This window comes from Sphaeramia orbicularis, chromosome 5, assembly GCF_902148855.1.
Source record: "Sphaeramia orbicularis chromosome 5, fSphaOr1.1, whole genome shotgun sequence".
Classification (NCBI taxonomy): domain Eukaryota; kingdom Metazoa; phylum Chordata; class Actinopteri; order Kurtiformes; family Apogonidae; genus Sphaeramia; species Sphaeramia orbicularis.
The window spans coordinates 39,132,999-39,152,619 of NC_043961.1; the positions used below are offsets into that span (position 1 = coordinate 39,132,999).

General features: G+C 36.2%; 1 protein-coding gene across 7 annotated transcripts in view; it reads left to right on the plus strand.

Annotated features, from left to right (window-relative positions):
* ptprt (protein tyrosine phosphatase receptor type T) overlaps nt 1-19,621 on the plus strand; it is a 625,436-nt gene that overhangs the window by 502,181 nt on the left and 103,634 nt on the right. For all 7 annotated transcript variants that reach the window (XM_030135306.1, XM_030135308.1, XM_030135311.1 and 4 more), the window contains 2 exons: nt 7,401-7,493; nt 9,611-9,720. In XM_030135306.1, coding sequence (XP_029991166.1) covers nt 7,401-7,493; nt 9,611-9,720 — 203 coding nt within the window. The remainder of the gene's footprint in view (nt 1-7,400; nt 7,494-9,610; nt 9,721-19,621) is intronic.

The following is a 19,621-nucleotide window of genomic DNA, read 5'->3' on the forward strand; positions in this document are numbered from 1 at the left end:
TGTTTCCACTCTGCAACTACCTGCATCCATTAACACAACATTTCTGCCTTGAAGGCTGAAAATATATTTTTGTCTTTTAAATTACAACTGTGTGCAGACTGAATCACATGAATTAGGAGGAATTAGAAGTATGTAGCGAATATTTCCAGAGCTGTTAATGATAAAGTATTTTAATAGCTTCCAGCACTAAGGACTTCATTCTTCTAGCTTCTACACATGGTTGTTTTCAACCCTGTCATCAGAATTAAATGTTGCCATTGTACCTATTCCTAAGAGTATAAAAAATCCCAATGTTTCAGAGCTTCAAGGATCAGTGATTGGTCCAAAGTTGTTCACACTGTAAATTAATGATGTATTTGATGTAACACATTTCTTTAAGTAAGGTTTTTTTTTGCAGATAACACAAATTTAATTTGCTGAGGTAAAATATTAGATGAACTTTTGAACAGTCTAAAGGGAAATGGAAACACTCAAATATTGGTTTGATGCTAATAAATTGTCTCTGAAACTAAATTTATGTTTTTTGGAAGTTTTCAAGAAATCATTGATGATGTTAAACTAAAAATCTGTAAAAGTGAGATCGAAAGAGTATTTATGACAAAATTCCTCATGCTTGCAATTAACCATAAACTAACATGGAGACAACATATTGATTACATCAAAGGTAAACTTTCCATATCAATAGGAATCCTTTATAAAACTAGGGAAGTTTTAAATTATAAAGCACTCAGTACTGTTTATTGTTACATTTTTCAAAGGAACATAATCTTGTAAGATAAGAAAATACATGAGGAAACATAAAAAAACTGGATCTGATTTCACTAACCAGTCGGTACAGGAATGATTCTAGTGAAACTTGTTTGTGATATACATGCACTTTTGTGATTTTCTCATGTTTTGAAAACATTTCTGTCAGTAAAACATCATTTACTGTCAATTATGCATTCATTTGTTCATACATTTGTTAAAATTAACCTTTCTACTTCAAACCACAAATATAGTCTCAACCAAAAGTAGGCACACAAGTAGAAAACTACATAAAGTCAAGGCCTGGGGAAAAAATAGCAGTTTTGAAAAAGTCTGGAATTCTTATTTGGATAAAAAGCAAGCACCCTGTAAAACTACTTACAGTACTCAGCACTCTTAGCACTTTTCAAATGTGTCTCTCAGAAATGACTTGACTATTGTACTTTTTGGACTGGCTCAAATATAATCCTAACTCTAACCCTAATCAAACCATAGAAGAAATCGCAGATGACAAAATAGAAACTTATTGTAACTGCAACCAAAGTGCTTTTGTTGAATAAATCTAAAACTATATTAATACAAACTCTGCTTTCTGGTGTCTAAAGTTGAATTTTATCAATAAAATAGTGACTCCTTCAATAACACATTGCATTCACACGTATTTACAGTTGCAGAAATGTACATTATATTCTGGTCACATGAATGTTTTACTACTGCACAAGTGGGTTGACTGACGTTTGCTGATTCACATTTTAACACTTATCCCTTTGAGTCCCTTGTTTTGATCCTCATCTAACTTAAGCTCAGTGTATATTTCACACTTAATAAATCTTCTAAACTCCTAATTTCATTAAACTATTGATACAGAGTGAAGAAAGACATCTGCCTGTGTTTGTTTTGCAACACTTTTGATTTTCACAGCGATACAGTCATCTGCAACTGAGTCTTAATATAGTTAAATGTCAGGATGAAGGAACTTTTATAGCTCACTGCCTAGCATGAAGGACCGCATTAACATACACACTCACTGACGGTAAGAACGGCCTTCATACTGTATACACACTCACTCTCCACACACGCTCATATACACTTAATCAATGCCTCTCTCTTCTACTGTCAAATTCACTGGCGCACGCACACACACACACACATACATACACACACACACAGACACACTATTGAGACTCTGGGGTCAATAAATCTGCCCATTAGCATTGAGATGTCTTCATCATAGTCAGTGTTGTGGAGCTGCCGCTATGACTCCATTTCATGCCTGGCTTAATGCATATATGACCTTGGTGAGCTTAACACACACACACACACACACAAACACACACACACACACACACACACACACAGTCATGCAAATAGAGCCCTGCACATTTACATTTAAACACACACTTGTGAGCTGGAACACACCTTCTAGAAGTACATTTTTATGGTCTTCTAAAGAGTAGATTGTTGTACATATATTATGTTCTTGAAAGCAAGGTTTATTTTTTACACTTTGCAGCAGTAGCTTCCTTTTACTACAAATGGATCAGTACAAAAAGTGGACGTAGCATTATTGAGATTTTACTTTGACTTTATTGTGTATTGAAACTTGAGGCTGTTTCATGTCTCATGTCAAAGCTGAGTATGAGCTCTTATCAGATATTCCATACAAGGTGTGTTCTTTAAGGACGGAATCATCTCAATATATTAGTAACTTTACTAAGCATTGTAGTTACTTTAGTATTTATTCTAGTTCTGTAATGAAATGGTGACCGGTTCAGGGTCTACCCCCCCACCCTTTGACTCTCTGAGCTGACCCATTAGTGGTGTATATATCCTGTAGGTTTTTTGAGTTTTTTTTTCTCCAACACACCTATCGCATATACCAGTGGCGATTTCTCATAGACTGCAAGGGAAGCGTGGGTTCCCCTAAAATTATGAAAATTAAATGGTTAAATATGTTCGGTTGTGTTGACATTTCATTGACTACAAATGTGTTAGAACACATTCATCTCACAGACGAGTTCGTTCAGAATCAGCTTTATCACAATTCAACAAACTCGATGTTGTTCACTTCTCATACATTCCCGTTGCGCTGTTTTCTCATACGATCTCTGCTCAGTGCATTTGCCCGTAGATGCTCAGCGTCCATGCACTTCAATGGGACTGAGTGGAACAGTTTTTTTCATTGCCTCAAAACTGGATGGTAATTGGATAAATGCCACGATGTTGTCCTGCCCCCGGATGCCCAGCATCTCTGGGGTTGAATGGAGCTGTGGGCGGAGCTCGGCCGGGCTGGACGCCAGGCTTCCATGTGCTGATTGGAGGATTAGTCGAAAGGCTGAATCCCATTTGATTGACAGCTATTTTGAGATCTATTCCTTCACTTGACAGAGTTCAGTTTAATACCATCGCGCATTCTGCTGTGAAAGAGAGAGAGAAACCACTACAAAATTACTTGTTCATTTCTTGCACTGTAAATAAAACACACTCATTGTACTTCCTTGTTTCAATTTAACATAATTTCAGCGTTTTCTTATTTAGTTGGTACGATCAGGTCACTGACCATTTTCTTAAAAAGGAACGGAGGGCCAAATTTATGTTTAAATGACCTGACCATTTTTTTAATGTAAGCCGACAATGAGCTTCCCCTGTCTGAAAGATGAGCAGCCGCCACTGGCATATACCCATTGGTTTTATGGGACTTATCTGCAGCAAGGTGGCATACTGGTTAGCACTTTTGCCTCAGAGCAAGGTTCCGGGTTTGACTCTGAGTCAGACTGGAGTCTGTCAGTGTTTACCTGAATAGGTTTCCCCTGGATACTCTGGTTTCCCCCACCATTAAAACCATATATATATATATACATGTATATATATATATATATATATATATATATATATATATATATACACACACACACACACACACACACACACACATATATATATATATGTTAATTCTTATGTCAAAGCCACTGACCATGGTGCTGAAGAATATCTGGAGTTGGTCCCTGAGCACCTTCAGTGGTAGATCACTGCTCCTGATGTTATGTGCTAATGCTAATGCGAGGTACTGTATGTGTTTTAAGGTAGGCTAAACACAGAGACTGAATTTCCCTATGGGAATAATAAAGGGAGTTAAATTTTAAAAGAAAAAAAAAAAAACTTCATCTTAACAAAGAATGAAACACAACACAGTTTTAGGAATAGTGAAAAACTGGGGACATCATTAAACATACACCAGTAAACCTGTTGGCAGTTGAAGTATATCACTGGACTAGGTGGCAGACAGGAAGAATTTACAAGCAGCAAGAGAGAGATAAAATCACAGCATGAGCTTCAGCTGTTTCCCTGTCTGCTGCTGTTGTTACCAGAACAGTGTTTAATTTTCATCTATTGATCATACCAGAATGTTTTTCATATAGAAAATAAGGGAATGAGAAACTCATTTTGGAGAAAGGTAGTTCACAGAACTATGAAAATGAAAAATAGAAATTGAAAATGAAAATGAGAAGAAAATGTTGATAATTTAAAGTACTGGAGGAGCTCTGTTTTAGAAAGGCCTTGTAAAAGAGAGGAATAAAGTGGTGAAGGACTCACTGTGAGGTGTAAAGTCCACCCTGGTTCTGTTTGACTGAGCAGACAGTCTGGTTTGTACTGACCTCTGTTGTTGTCTTGACACTTTTCACTTCACTTCATCTGTCTTTTCTCCCACCTCTCCTCTAAACTCCTCCTTACGTCCCCCTCTGCTGTGGACTTCTTTTCTTTTCTGCCAGACTCCTTCTAATCATGCTCTTCTTTATATCTCATCTCATTTTCATTTTTTAACCTGCCCCTGAAGGAGAGGCAAGTGCTATTGTTTTTACTTTAGTTTGTTTCTTTGTTTGTTTCTTAACACTTTAGCAGCAAAACTATTTGTTGAATTCATACCAAATTGGGTTTATAGATTGCCCAGAATAGATGTGATTACATTTTGGGAAAAGCAGGTAAAAGTAAAAATTTTTTTATGAATTTTTAAAATGTATTTTTTCCCATTTACTTCTAATGGGCGAAATTTCAATTGTCTATAAAAACATCAATTAGTTTCAATGTACTTCAAAGTTGGCACATATATAGAGGCAATTGTTATACATCACTCTGACGTAAAGCTAAGATATGTATTTTTTCACTTTTTTTTTTTTTTTTTAATTTTCCACCATTTACCTAACATGGCCATTATAAAGTATAAGGAAATCAGTCAAATAAAAGCATCCATAAATTTGTCATTTCTAATCAACTCATTCTGGGAAGAAAAAAAAAAAAAATTGTGTCAATGAATGAATGCCACTCAGGAACTGCTTAACATAGATACGACGGCATCAACTGGATCGATACCAAAATAAGCTACAATACATGTGAGGGGCAGGGTTTGTTGTACCTGTCGTGTTCTCTTTGTTTCATCTCTTCTGCTCTTACCTGTCTTACTTTTGTCTCCATTCTTATATAAACACACTCCCACTGCTTTTAATGTCTGAAGCCCTTCACACCAAAGGCTGACAGTGACATAACTTTAAACCTTGAACTACTCACATTGCTCTGAAAACCTGTCAGTTTACAGCAATGCAGCAACACAACAACATGTATTGTTTCTATAGTACTCACATTTGTTGTAACAGCTGACTGCCTTTCAGGCTTTTTGTAACCAAGTGTAATTTGTCAGTTACTGTCTTTCAGTTTGTAATTGACTTTGCTACAAGCTAATAGTCTGTTGAAAGAGGTGAGGTGTTATGCATTCACAAACTAACCACTGGCCACTTGACAGGCTGCACTTGTGAACAGTGTCTTTAGCTGGATTGCATTGAGCTGAGAGCAGCCCGTTCACAACTTTGACGCTGTTTGCAAGAGCTGAAAACTTCTTACAAAGGTCTGAAAACCTGCTGCTTCACAGCATTACAAGTAGACAAGACAATGTGTCTTCCTCTGTGCATGGACTGCCATTAGCTCTAATCAAAGTACTGGCTTTTCAGGTGCTTTTAACGGCATATGATTAGGGAGCAGCTCACTACAGCAAGAAACATACAGACAGTCTTCCCAGAGTTCTGTCATTTAGAAAAGGTGTTCTGGATGATAAGCAGAAAAACTATGACGACAGTCATTCCCCTGGTAAAGTACAGACAACAAGCAATATGTAAATTTCCATTAATGTATTTGACATGGTTTATGAAAACAAACTTCCTCAGTTCCACAAAAATGTTTGGATGCTTACTCTTTTCCTAAAAGACTTTTATAGACATTATAGAATATGGAAAGAATTAGTTTGACTACTGTCTGACACAGTGAACGTACTCTGACAACACAACACACCCTAGTTTATTCACTCCAAACCAGTTTGGAAATGCATCCAATACAGTTTTTTTTTTTTTTTTTTTTTTTTTGCAGCTTTTTAAAATTTGGCTTGAAGTTTGTTATACATTAAATGGAAACACACCTATAAGCACACACTGTATAAAAACAGGCTACATTCTAGAAGCAGTTAAAGGAGAATTTCAATCAAGCAATCAATCAAATTTTATTTATATAGCGCTAAATTATAACAAAAGTTATCCCATGACATTTTCCATTTAGAGCTGGTCTAAACCAAACTCCAACAGAATCCTCTAGGAGTAAATATTTGGTGACAGTGGAAGGAAAAACTACCTTTAACAGGTAGAAACCTGGAGTAGACCCTGACTCTGGAGGATGGACCACTGACATGACCAATGTTAAAGGGTTAAAGGGAGAGGGGTAGAGGATTTGGAGCCTTGTTTAAATACTTCACATGATCTGATGAGCTGGACCACACCACTGCAGCTTTATCCTCTAAAAAACCCAAAACAGCCGTGTTTCATTGCAGATTTTTGGCATGAACTTGTCTTGATACCATCTCTTCCAGCTGGACTTGTCTGCTCTTTTGAAGCATTCATTGTACCCTCTCCAATTTTTTTCTCCACATTGTTGCATACTTCCACACACATATACACATACACTCCCAGAGCTGCAGAGTGACCCATGTGGCCAGCTCATTCTTCATTCATTTAGGTGGAGACATAGTGTAGATTGGTTTATGGAAAGGCCACTTTAGGCCAGTAATTAATCTATATCTATAGTCATCATTAGCATGCAAATAGCTCTATTAAGAAAACACACACACACGCATTTATTTATTTTAAATCATGTGAAACATGATTTAGCTGAAGATGATGTATTGACAAAGAAACACCAGTTGAGTAATGCTGGTACCTTGTTCACTTCTTCAGCATTCACTCGAAGTTCCAGTTCCAATAGTTCCTGAAACTAAAGATGTCTTTCCTGTTCCAGTCGTCTAGCACATCTCTTGACATGTGACGTCCTTTCATCAGTCCCTCTTTCCTCTGAACCCCCTTCTATCCCTCCAACTGCGCCAACTAATAAAGCCCATGAACCTATCCAGTCAACCTGTCAGTTCCTTAATTGGTGGAAAGACATTACAATTAAGTCCCTCACCAATCAGGGCTGAGTTCTCTTATTTGTATCATTAGGTGACACCTTCTCCTGTCTCACAGTGTGCAAGCAGAGTTGATGCTTATTGTCTGTTTTTGTCAGTGAGTGAAGGTGTGTTGTCGTAGGTACATTATTTTGTGTCTGTCTCTGTCCTTTAACAGACAGCAGCCAGCCGTCGCTCGCCCAGCCCTCACTGACCCTCCAGAGTTTCCCCTACGGGGGCTGTGAGTCTGTGGAGCTCTCCTACCAGAGTGGTATGTCACACTAACACACTAACTCACCCACTTGGTCATTTAGTCACTCAGTTGACACTAATTACCCCGCCCCCCCCAAGAGGAGGCAAGGGGTATTGTTTTTGGTTTGGTTAGTTAGTTTGTTTGTTAACACTCTAGCAGAAAACTATTGGTTGAATTCATACCAAATTGGGTTTATAGCTTGCCCCAGAGTGACCCAAAATAGATGTAATTACATTTTGGGAAAAGTAGATCAAAGTTCATTTTTTTTAAGAATCTTTAAAGTCTTTTTTTTTTCTTCCCATTTACTTATAATGGGCAGAATTTTAAATGTCTATAAAAACATCATTTTTTTTTCAATTTCCTTCAAACTTGGCACATATATAGTGGCATTTGATATGGTGACATCAGCACATGTATAGACATGATGACATCAGCTGGATCGATACTGAAATAAGTTACAATACATGCGAGGGGCAGGTTTTGTTGTGCCTGGCACCACTTGTTTAGTTTTGGTTAGGCCCACAGTCAGTCAGACAATTCATTAATTTAGAGCCGCAACCGATTAATCGACTCAAAGTGATCCAAAAAAAATCATTCAACCACAATTCTCCTGAATCAAAGCTTTGTTTCCTTCATTTCGCTGCTGTTAAACTGGTTCTACTGTTGTGTTTCACACGGACGCTTATATAAAGAAGCTTCAATTCAGGAAAACTGCAATAGAATATCTCCCTTCAATCAATTCAAGCCGATTAATTGAATTGGGACTTTTTGCATTGACTTCAAGCGCCTAGTCGATTAATCTGTTGCAGCTCTACATTAATTAGTCAGTTCATCAAATAAGTCAAATAATCCATCAGACTTTTTGAAAGCTGAGGCTATTAAACAGGCAGGAAATTTGGATTTCAAACAATTTTAGACCAACACTTGAACACAATCAGCTTCATTAGGCAGCTCTGTGTAATTACTTATGCAGTTCCAGATAATAGTAAGTAATAATACTTCATTTGAGTTAGTTAATAAGTAATAATTAGGTAATAGGGGAATAAGGGGCTGAACCCAAAAAGAAACATGAACAAAAAGTGTTAATTTAATTTACCAGTAATTGTTTGATAACAATCTGGTACTCAGCTCATGATAGAATGTTTACATCAGTGCAATACTTAGGTTGACAAAACATATGTTTAAAGCTTGGACCTGTGACCTGGAAACACAGTATTGTGGTAGGGTGATAGCATTACTACATTGTTACCCATTCATTACCAATAATTTTTCCATTGTTGCAATGTTATTACTGAAGTGTGACGTAAAGTCTGAAAAGACTAATAGCTAAGTCACAGACAAAATATAACTTTTAGAATTTTTTTTCTCCATAAACATGCTTTATTTAATACACATTTTGTAGTTTCTCATCAGAAAATACTGTAGATGCTTTTCCATAAATGTATTTAATGTGCATTCTTTGAATTGTTCATAGTCTCTCAAAACAATATCAAAGCAGATAATTTGATACCATAAATGTGCAGTGTGTAGATAACTAATCACTGGAATTAGGGACATCTAGTTCAGTGATCACATGATCTGACAGGTGACATACTCACCAAACCAAATTAATTAAACATGGACATAAATGTCTTTGCACTTGCACTAGTTGCCGTTTTGTTTTAGTTTTTTATTTAATATACTGTCAGCTGCAGGAGCCACTTCTAACTGCTGAATAATAACACCCTATGCGTATTAGACACAAAGGAACAGGACCAAGTGAATGTGAAAATAGATGTATTTATTATGGAGGTCAGATGTTTGCATAGACCTTGGATAATATATTCAAAAGTAATGTTTGTTTTTTTTCCTTTGTTAATTCAGCAGCCCAACTATCTGATTGTATAGAATTGTATCAAATCGTTGAGTTCCACATGTTTGGTTTCTCCTTGGAAGAAATTGTCAAGCATAAACCAACAATATAACTTAGTAATAGCATTTGCTCATAAATTAAACAATATTCAGCACAAGAAGGCTGGTTAAAACTGCATTTGTTATCTGTGCATCTAACCACCCACTCTCCCTCCTACTAACTGACCATATCTGTCCTGCTTATGTATTCATCTCTCTTTCTATGTACATTTCTGCTTTTGCAGGTCAGTTTCAGGCCGGCCAGTTTCAGCCAGCAATCCGAGTCGCTGACCTCCTCCAACACATCACCCAGATGAAATGTGGGCAGGGCTACGGCTTCAAGGAGGAATATGAGGTAAACAAACACATTATAAAAAGGATAAATATGTTGTTTCTGTTTTTTAGGGGACGTTATATTGAGTGATTTCCATTTGCTACAGAATTAACTTTAAGTGCAATATGCATGATTTTAACCCATAAAGACCCAAACATCCACTGGTGACCAAAAACATCTGCTGAACTAAAATGTTTAATACATGTTGATCCTCTAATCCTATCAATTCATGTAAATAATTGGTGTAGAATACAGTTTGTCATCTTTTCATGGTCATCAGATATGACCCATTTGGACGTTCAGAGGCTCCGTAGTGAATGTGGAAACAACGTCATCTTCTACAACAATGATTCACCAGTAAAACCCATGCAGTTTGATCAATGACAGTGGCTGGTTTATGTTCAGTTAATGATATATTTTACTGAAAAAGTATTTTTTCTTCAGTTTTCTCCATTTTGATATAATAACTTTTGAATTTACTTTGAATTTTCATAAATATCTGAATGAAATATAGGAAAATACATGATTTACCGTGAAAATGCAAAATACAGAGGACAATATAATAATAAGTGGTGATAAATCACTTAAGAAAGGTTAAATAGAGAGAAAAATTCATTTGGGATCTGACACAAAAATAGCACTAGGTCTGTATGAGCTAAACTAGCAACTCTCAACTATAATGTGCAGTGAAGTGATAGTCTTGACAAGAGAGGGTGAACTGATGTATGTCCTCATAATGTACAGAATACATAGCCAACACACAATGCATATAAGCAGTTATTAGTTATTAGTCAGAGGTCAGCAGCGGCAGTTCCATAATAATAGATATAATCAAATGTTACTGTGATTTCACAATCTATAAATATAACAGTGGCTGGAACACTGTATTCCCGCTCATATTTAGTGTAGGTTTGGATTGACTTCAGCTGCCTTTTTAGTGAGTTGTCAGTTAAACAATTCTGTTTTAAATTAATATGATGATTATTTTCAAATTGGTGGATTAATTGTAGGGTTAAATGAACAGTTCCTTCAGAAAAACTTTATTATGCGATTGCATAATTCAATGCACAATCGTGCAAATAGTGCACATTATGCTGGGGTCTGCATTTCATCAAAAATTGCGCATTTTTACCGCAATCATACCATATTTCCACGCAAAATGCTTGAAATATGTGGGGCTTGCCTGAGTTCATAATCCCCGCATTTTTCCGCATTAAGTTTGAAATATATTGCATTGTCACCTAACATGGGCAGTGATGTAATAATATGTGATACGCAACATCACTGGCTCACGCATCCACAGAAGGTAAACTAACCACAAAGAAAATATCCTGCAAGATGATGAAAAATGCAGCTCATTTGCCGACAAAAATATCTGCGAAAGACAGAGCACACCAGTACCCGATGTCCTACATGAAAGCGGGGGTGGAGTCAACAGGGTGTGGGGGAAGAATCGATTTTTTTTGTTTATTGAAGCACATGTTTTTCCAGTTCCCACATATTTTCGCAACTTTTGCAAATTCCCGCAATTTCACCTCATAAAATCATATAAAAACCCTACATATTCCATTGCATAATCAAGGATTTTTGCCTGCATTTTTCTGGAGGGACTTATTCACATTACATATTTCAGCTCGGTAATAACCTGATAATACTATGGAAATAGGAAATAGAATCGAAATTCTTGGAAGTAAAAGTGATAATTACCATATTATAACAATGAAATTCTTACCTATTTCTCATATTTTTTCCAAGGTAATACTTTACAACTGAACAACTGACTGTTTCATGCTATGACCTGTTCTATCTGTTTAGTCGTATTTTATCTGTAACAACATGAATCCTATACAATAAGTGTGGACTGACGAGGAGACTAATTATGTCCTGATCTCAGCCGTGGATCTTCTCTGGAGTGGGAGCCATGAATATAAACTGTATGATGCATCGATATATTCCAATAAATGAACATATTTACATGTATATGATCAATTAAGAAAAGTTCCCATATTCTGACACTTCGTCATGAGCCATTGGGATCCATTACCCATGTCCGGGCTACTACTATCATGCCAGTTTTCCACACAGAGGGAACCAGATAGAAGTCAACAAGACAACATGTTCCAGGTGATGATGTGGAGAAACAAAATCAGTAGTAGGAAGGAGATGGGATGTTAATGGTGGGAAGCAAAACTCTGAAGTAACCCTTCCTCTGAGTCTTTGAAGTTGCTTTTACCCCTGAAGTAAACTATAACTATTTCATTACATAAACGTTTGTCAGACATCAATTCGTCATAAAATGATTCCCTCTCTGCAGAGTTTAAATGTTTTTTTTTAACTTCACAAGGCTATCAATAATTCATTTTATTTATATGATTTAATTTTATTTTTTTATTTAATTTTATTTGAAGATAAAATGGGTAAATGATGTTTACATCTGTGCCAGCGTATCATGGTAATTGGATTCCTTTATTTTCCATCCATTCTGTGGTTGTTTCTGCTGCTGCTTCGCTGCAGCGCTGGGTGGGTGGGATATGGGATTGGATTTGTTTTAATGAGGAAGGGCATCTCTTATCAATTATTAACTCTTTACCTCATGAATATTGATCATAAAAACAAACAGGGAGACTTTAAAACAAACTTCCTGCCCCCTATTTTTGTCATCTTCACTTCTTTGTTTTTTTTTTCCCACTTCGTTTCTCTTTTTCTTATTACTTGTTTATTATTTTTTTGTCCTTCATTCTCTTCCCCATCCTTCATTCCCATTTGTTCTGCTTTTTTCTCCTTTTACTTCTCCCACCCCTTATCCCATTATTCTTCCTTTTTCTGTTTCTTTTATTACTGTTTCTCACCCCTCCCTACCTCTCTTTGTAATGCAGTATTTCTTTCTTATTCTGTTTTTTGCTTTCAGTCTGGGCTATACTTTTGAGTTTAGAGCAGTTATTCACATCCAGACATACTGTAATTATAATCATTCTTTGTCATGGTTATTCTACCACGGCTTCATTTTCTTCCTAAATCCTAAACCCCTCTGTTCCATTCACTTTTCCCCTTACACAATCATTTTACCCCCTTTTCTGTTTTTCTTCTATTCCTCCTTTATTTCATTTGTCTCCTGCTAAAAATGAATCTTTAAAAACAGCCAAGAAGAGTCTCCATCTCCATCTCTATATATCTTCATTTCCTTCCCACCTTCAGAAAAATTTATATTTTCTATTACCAACTCTGCATGTTGAAATTTGTCCCTCAGTGATGCTGTACATTATATTTTCATTTGCTTGCTGTCACTGTGGTTTATACTCACTGATACGTTTCAAAGGAGTGCAAAAGTGATTTATTTTCCAGCACGTATGAATGTACGTTGAGTATTTCCTGTTGGTGACAGAGCCAGAGAAAAAGAGATAAGGAGAACGAGAAAGAAAAGATTTTTAAGCACCAATAGCTGCAAACTACAAATAACTGGGTGGTTGAAGAAAAAAAAATCATCTCTGTCTAAAATAAGTGTTTTTGTGTGCATAATAAATGGTAGACAAAGTATTCGAGTACTTTTTTTATTTTATTTTAAAGTGAAGCCACTGCAGTGTAAAAATCTTCAATTGCAAATATAAGCTCTGCATAAAAAAAAAAAAAAAAAAACTTTCATAGTTAAAGTTTGCAGTACCAGCAAAATACAATTAAAGTTTTAACTTAAATGAGCTGGTTTGGGCCATATGACATTAGTATGATTAATTATTTATTATATTCCATCATCAGCAAGTCTGTTTACATGACCATAAAAGTCCAGTAACTGGAAGTCATCAGATACTTGTAATAATCCAATCGAACACATTTATTTGCACTTCACCCATAAGGACCCAGTGCTACTTTTTTTTAATATTATATATATTTTATTTTTTTTCCACTAAATGTTTCCCTTCTGAAATGATTCATCACCATTTATTGTAATATTATCCTCTGTGTTTTGCATTGTTTCAGTGAAAGTCATGTATTTTCCTATATTTAATTTACTGATCATGTATTTGTTCATAAAAGCTCAGATTAAAGTTGAGGGTTTTTATCAGAAACAGAAGAAACTTAAGAAAAAAGTGACTTTTTCAACAAAATCTTTCATTAACTGAACAGAAAACAAATGTCTCCATCTACTGTCATTGATCCAACTCCATGGGATTTACTGGTGAATCAATATTGTAGAAGATGACGGTGTTTCCATGCTAATTACGGAACGTCTGAACGTCCAAATGGGTCATGTCTGATGACCATGAAAAGATGACAAACTGTATTTTACACAAATTATCTACATGTATTGAAACGCTTAGTGGATCAATAGGTATTAGACAGTTTAGATCAGTAGAAGACTTTGGACACCGGTGGATGTTTGGGTCTTTATGGGTTTAGAAATGCTGTAATTGAAACCTGTTAGATATTTCACTCCATTATCAGATTTCTTGTGGAGTACGTATGTACATAATGATGGTAGAATCAAACTTCCTGTTATTGTTGTCTGCTCATGTTTGACTACATAACTTCTGTTTTCTAAGATTTTAATTGTTTTTATACATACGCAGACGTAAAAGAACAAATAAATCAGATTAACTTGTATAGATGCAGGAAGACATCGGAGTATTGGGGAGAAAGCCATGAGTGTTAATCTGATTTCTCATTATCAGTTTACATGGTTACTTAAATAATCTGACAACTCCAGAAATCAGGTAATGATCATTGTCAGAAAGATAGAGGTCAAAAGTCCACACATTTTATTCCTCCATTTGGATTACAGATAGTTATATTTATTAAATAGATACAAATAAATACTTGAGTAAATCAGAATTAGCTTTATTGGCCAAGTACGTGAACACATACAGGGAATTTGGCTTTGGTTTTTCTATGCACACGTTTCAACATGAACCCAAAACAACATGAACTCAATCACGATTGAACATAAACCTAATACAGACAAACATTCGACTAGAGATGAGGACGACAATGGCATGAGATTTACAATGGAGTATGTACAGAGTGCAAAGTGGAGTTTTATACAGTGAGTGGATGTGTACAGGGATCCGATCTATTAGTATATATGTTTATGTACTGTATATATTATTTATGATGGCAATGGCAGACATTTTAGCAGCTATCAGTGCAGGCAGAACTTGGCTTTGATGTGTTTGGGTGTTTTAGTTTTCATCAGTCAAATCAACCATGGTTTAGTACACAGGTGTCAAAAATGTGGCCTGGGGCCCAAATCCGGCCTGCCAAAGGGTCCAGTCTGGCCCTTGGGATGAATTTGTGAAATGCAAAAATTACACTAAGATGTTAATCATTTTAGTTCAGGTTCCACATTCAGACCAATTCAATCTCAGGTAGGTCATAATAAAGTATAAATACTCACAACTCCAAATTTTTCTCTTTGTAAATGTTTTCATGTATTTACACTAAAACAAAGTATAATATTGCAAAAATATCTGAATCACCTGAACAAATATGAACAACCTGAAATATCTTAAGAGAAGTAAGTGCAATTTTAATAATATTCCACCTGTTACAAAATGTTTTGTGTATTTATAGATCCACTGTGAACTGTAAGTAGTAATGTACATGTGTAAATGATAAAATGAAGCATAATATCGTTAAAATTACACATTTTTTTTTCAGTTTGTTCATATTATTCACATTGTTTGAGAGGCTAGTTTGTAGATGCAATCATCTTCATAATGTAATTTTACTTTTTTCACTCTAAAACATAGAGAAAGGTTTGGAGTTGACATTATTTATATATTATTAAATTATAATTTTACTGGTTCGGCCCACTACAGATCAAATTTAGCTGAATGTGGCCCCTGAACTAAAATGAGTTTGACATGCCTGGTTTAGTAGATGAAAATAGAAACATATTTCTACCTAGATTTATTACAAATAGTTTAATGTTCAGGTCAACAATCATCCATTTAATCATAATTCTAATCAAATAGACAGTTAATTTCAGACACGTAGAACATTTTGTTGCAGGAATTAAAATCCACCGTTAGTTCTCTCAAATGTATTCCATAAACTGGTGCGGAACTGATCCAGGCATGAAAAATGACCAGAATGCAGGAAATGAAGGTTTTTTTGCACAGATGTTTTCACCTCAAACATCCGTGCGTGCATGCGTGTGTGTGTGTGTGTGTGTGTGTGTGTGTGTGTGTGTGTGTGTGTGTGTGTGTATGTGTGTGTGTGTGTGTGGACCCCATATAGTGTCATCTCAGCCTCGACCGTGTGTGGCATGACCTCCACTGTTGAAGCTCATTAACCCCACTAACTCCCAGCATGGCTCTCCTCACAGGGGTTACATGTTGCACAATATTCCATCATTTTCTGTGTTTTTGAAATGTGACATCTGGTACAGATACCTGGTCCCACATCCTTTGAGTAGTGCAATACATTTTACTGTTTCCTAGGTTAAATCATATTGTAAGTTTCAGTGTAATAGAAACATATCTTGAAAGACGTTAAACATGAAGGATAGAGTGGTTTTAAATATGAGCCAAATGGAACATATTCTACCAAATACAGCTGGTAAAACGCCTGTGTGTAAAACATGTTTATTCCGTGTTGTGAACACAGTGTACACACCACAGGGTGTGTATGCCCTGGCTGGGAATGAACACGTTTGAGTCAGGTCCTGACATTAGATATAGAAACATGATGGGTTTTAGCAGTCTGGTAGATACAAAGCTAAAGGCTGAAATACCTCCACACTGGCAGTAACAGACTCCATGCATGTTCCTCTCCTCTTTCCACCCACCCCACTTTGTCTCTCTCATATGGAATATTAATAACCCTAAAAAGCAAACACTTTCAGATGAGAGGAGTTTAAGACTGTCTTAATTTGTTTTCAGGCTGAGCCAACCCACAGCTTATGTAAATGACTGCACACATCACGTAACCCTCCCACAAAAATCGCCTACCTGATATGTCCAAAAACAATTATTGGCATAGTTTTTTTTTTTTTTTTTTTTCTGCAGGAATAAATGCAACTTTAACATTGAAGAAGAAAACACAGCACATTTTTATATAATATTGAAAAAAATCATTCTTGTACACTTGTAAATTACATTTTGTATTTTGTTATTCTGTTTCAACCATTAATGGAGCTTTTAGGGTTTATAATGTAAATAGTCATAGAATGTGATTTTAAAAATTGTACAGTGTATTTATTGAAGGGATACTAATGTTTTGAGCTTTAAACAGAATCATATGACTCAGCTGTAATGAAATGCATCGGTGCTAATGATAATGCATAGAAAAATTTGGACAGACATGCATTTTGTAGTTGAAACCAGGGCTGCTCTTTGATTAAAAATCTTTTTGAGCCTTCTTACCCATTTCATAACATCCCTTTTTTTTAGCAACATCATGAAATCACACAAAATTAAATCACATTACCTCTAACCAAAGGTGTTGAGTCCACCTGTCCTTGAGTCAAAACTCATCCATTTTCGGGTTGAACCAGCACACCAGTTCATCCTAGAGTTTACCCATTCACTTTAACCACCAGCAGATCCTTCCATGACAGACATACCAACATCATATGTAACAGGTTTAACAGATATAAGATGGCAGGTTAGCAATTCTGGTCAGTGTTTTGTATGGTAACATATTTCTAAGCATTCATAAGTGGTCACCTATATTGTGGGACGCCACTACCAATTGTGGACTCCATGGAAGGTAAACGTTCTGGGCCCTTCAGAAAAGAAATTATCTGTGAATCTGTCATCTGAGTCGGGGGTGGGGGGGGTGAACGTACTGTAACAACTGGAGGTATAAGGGTGCATTTCAGAAGTACTGTAACAACCGCAACAGGCATGAAAATGAAAGTAAAACTTAACTTTGAACGTCCAATCTCCGGCTTCTATGCCTCTATTCTACTGCAGAGTTTACACAAAATTATCACAATTTTTTTTTTTTCCAACTTTTATTTATTTATTCATTCATTTTCTGAACCCGCTTTATCCTCACTAGGGTCACAGGGGTCACTTGGAGCCTATCCCAGCTACATAGGGGCGAAGGCAGGGTACACCCTGGACATTTCGCCAGTTCATCGCAGGGCTGACACATAGAGACAAACAATCACTCTCACATTCACACCTATGGGCAATTTAGATTAACCAGTTAACCTACTGGTGCATGTCTTTGGATGGTGGGAGGAAGCCGGAGTACACGCAGACACGGGGAGAACATGCAAACTCCACACAGAAAGGTCCCACCCACCGTCGACTGGTGTTGGAATCGAACCCAGGACCTTCTTGCTGTGAGGCACGAGTGCTAACCACTGCACCACCGTGTCGCCCGTGTTTATTTATTTAGTGCTAGACAAATATTGTGACATGGGTAACATTAACGAACAAACAAACAAACAAAAAAAGTTCATAAGACATGGATATTTGGCAAAACAAAGACGGGTGTAAACAGAGGGGTATTTACAGGTGTGTTTGCGTGTGTGTGTGTGTGTGTGTGTGTGTGTGTGTGTGGATATATATGTGTGATTATGTATGGTTATTTTGCGTGTGTTGGGCATATTCAAGTGGAGAAAGAAGAGGGAATGAAAACAAAATTGACAATCTAGTAAGTGCAAGGGTCAAAAGCGAGAAATCATTAAAGGGTTTTCAATAATGAAAGAAGCTTAAGGGGAAAAAGAGGATAGAAAGAAAGGAACAGAAAAGGGAAAATGAGAGACAAAAAAAAAATCAGTAATCCCAGTAATTTCAAATACAATAATAGTGACAGCCCCCCCCCCTTTTTTTTTTTTTTTTTTTTTCTTATTTTCATTACCATTATCATCACTCCAATTTCTAGATTTCTGTAATATACATTAATTGACTTTTGTTTTTGGAGGTGGAAAGACCAATGATTTGAGGAAATGCTGGGTCCCATTTGTCATGTTCACCCCCTCCCCCTTTACGGCGCCCCAGTATATATTCACCAAATACCTAAAGCTGGTTTTATTTCCTCTAGAATGAAGTAAACCACTTTGGATCATATAATGCTGTTCAAACTCTCTACTTTTTTCTCATTATAAAAGGCTTTACATTTGTTTATATAGCGCTATGTACAGGGGTTGGACAAAATAATGGAAACACCTTCACCTCAAGATGATAATGCCCCAATCCATACAGCTAGAATTGTTAAAGAATGGCATGAGGAACATTCTAATGAAGTTGAGCATCTCGTATGGCCGGCACAGTCCCCAGACCTCAACATTATTGAGCATTTATGGTCAGTTTTAGAGATTCAAGTAAGACGTCGATTTCCACCGCCATCGTCTCTAAAAGACTTGGAGGGTATTCTAACTGAAGAATGGCTTAAAATTCCTTTGGAAACAATTCACAAGTTGTATGAATCAATACCTCGGAGAATTGAGGCTGTAATTGCCGCAAAAGGCGGACCTACACCATATTAAATTATATTTTGTTGATTTTTTAAGGTGTTTCCATTATTTTGTCCAACCCCTGTATATTTCATTGCTGTTACTTTTGAATATGACATTTATTGCATTGCATTTGCCAGCATTAAAATAGTTCCAGTACAATTTCTCTTTTTTTAAGTTTAGTATTTTTTGGCTCTTCTGAATTTTTTAAAGTGCAACTGTGGGAAAATGTTAAAAATGGATGGAAACTACTTTTGTTAAAGCGTTTGAGATTATTGTAATTTCCAAGAGAAATGCTAAAAATGTCAAACCTAATCTAGATTAGTTGATAGGAAAAAGTTGTTATTCATTCAGATATGTCGACATGTATACAGTGGTCATATTTTATCCTGCCAAATGGAGAAGTGGAAAATGTAAACAGACTGTATATGTGCATGTAAGCTCACACACACACACACACACATAGACAAACACACTGTCCCACGACTGTCCTCCATATGCTGCTTTAAAAGGCTCTAT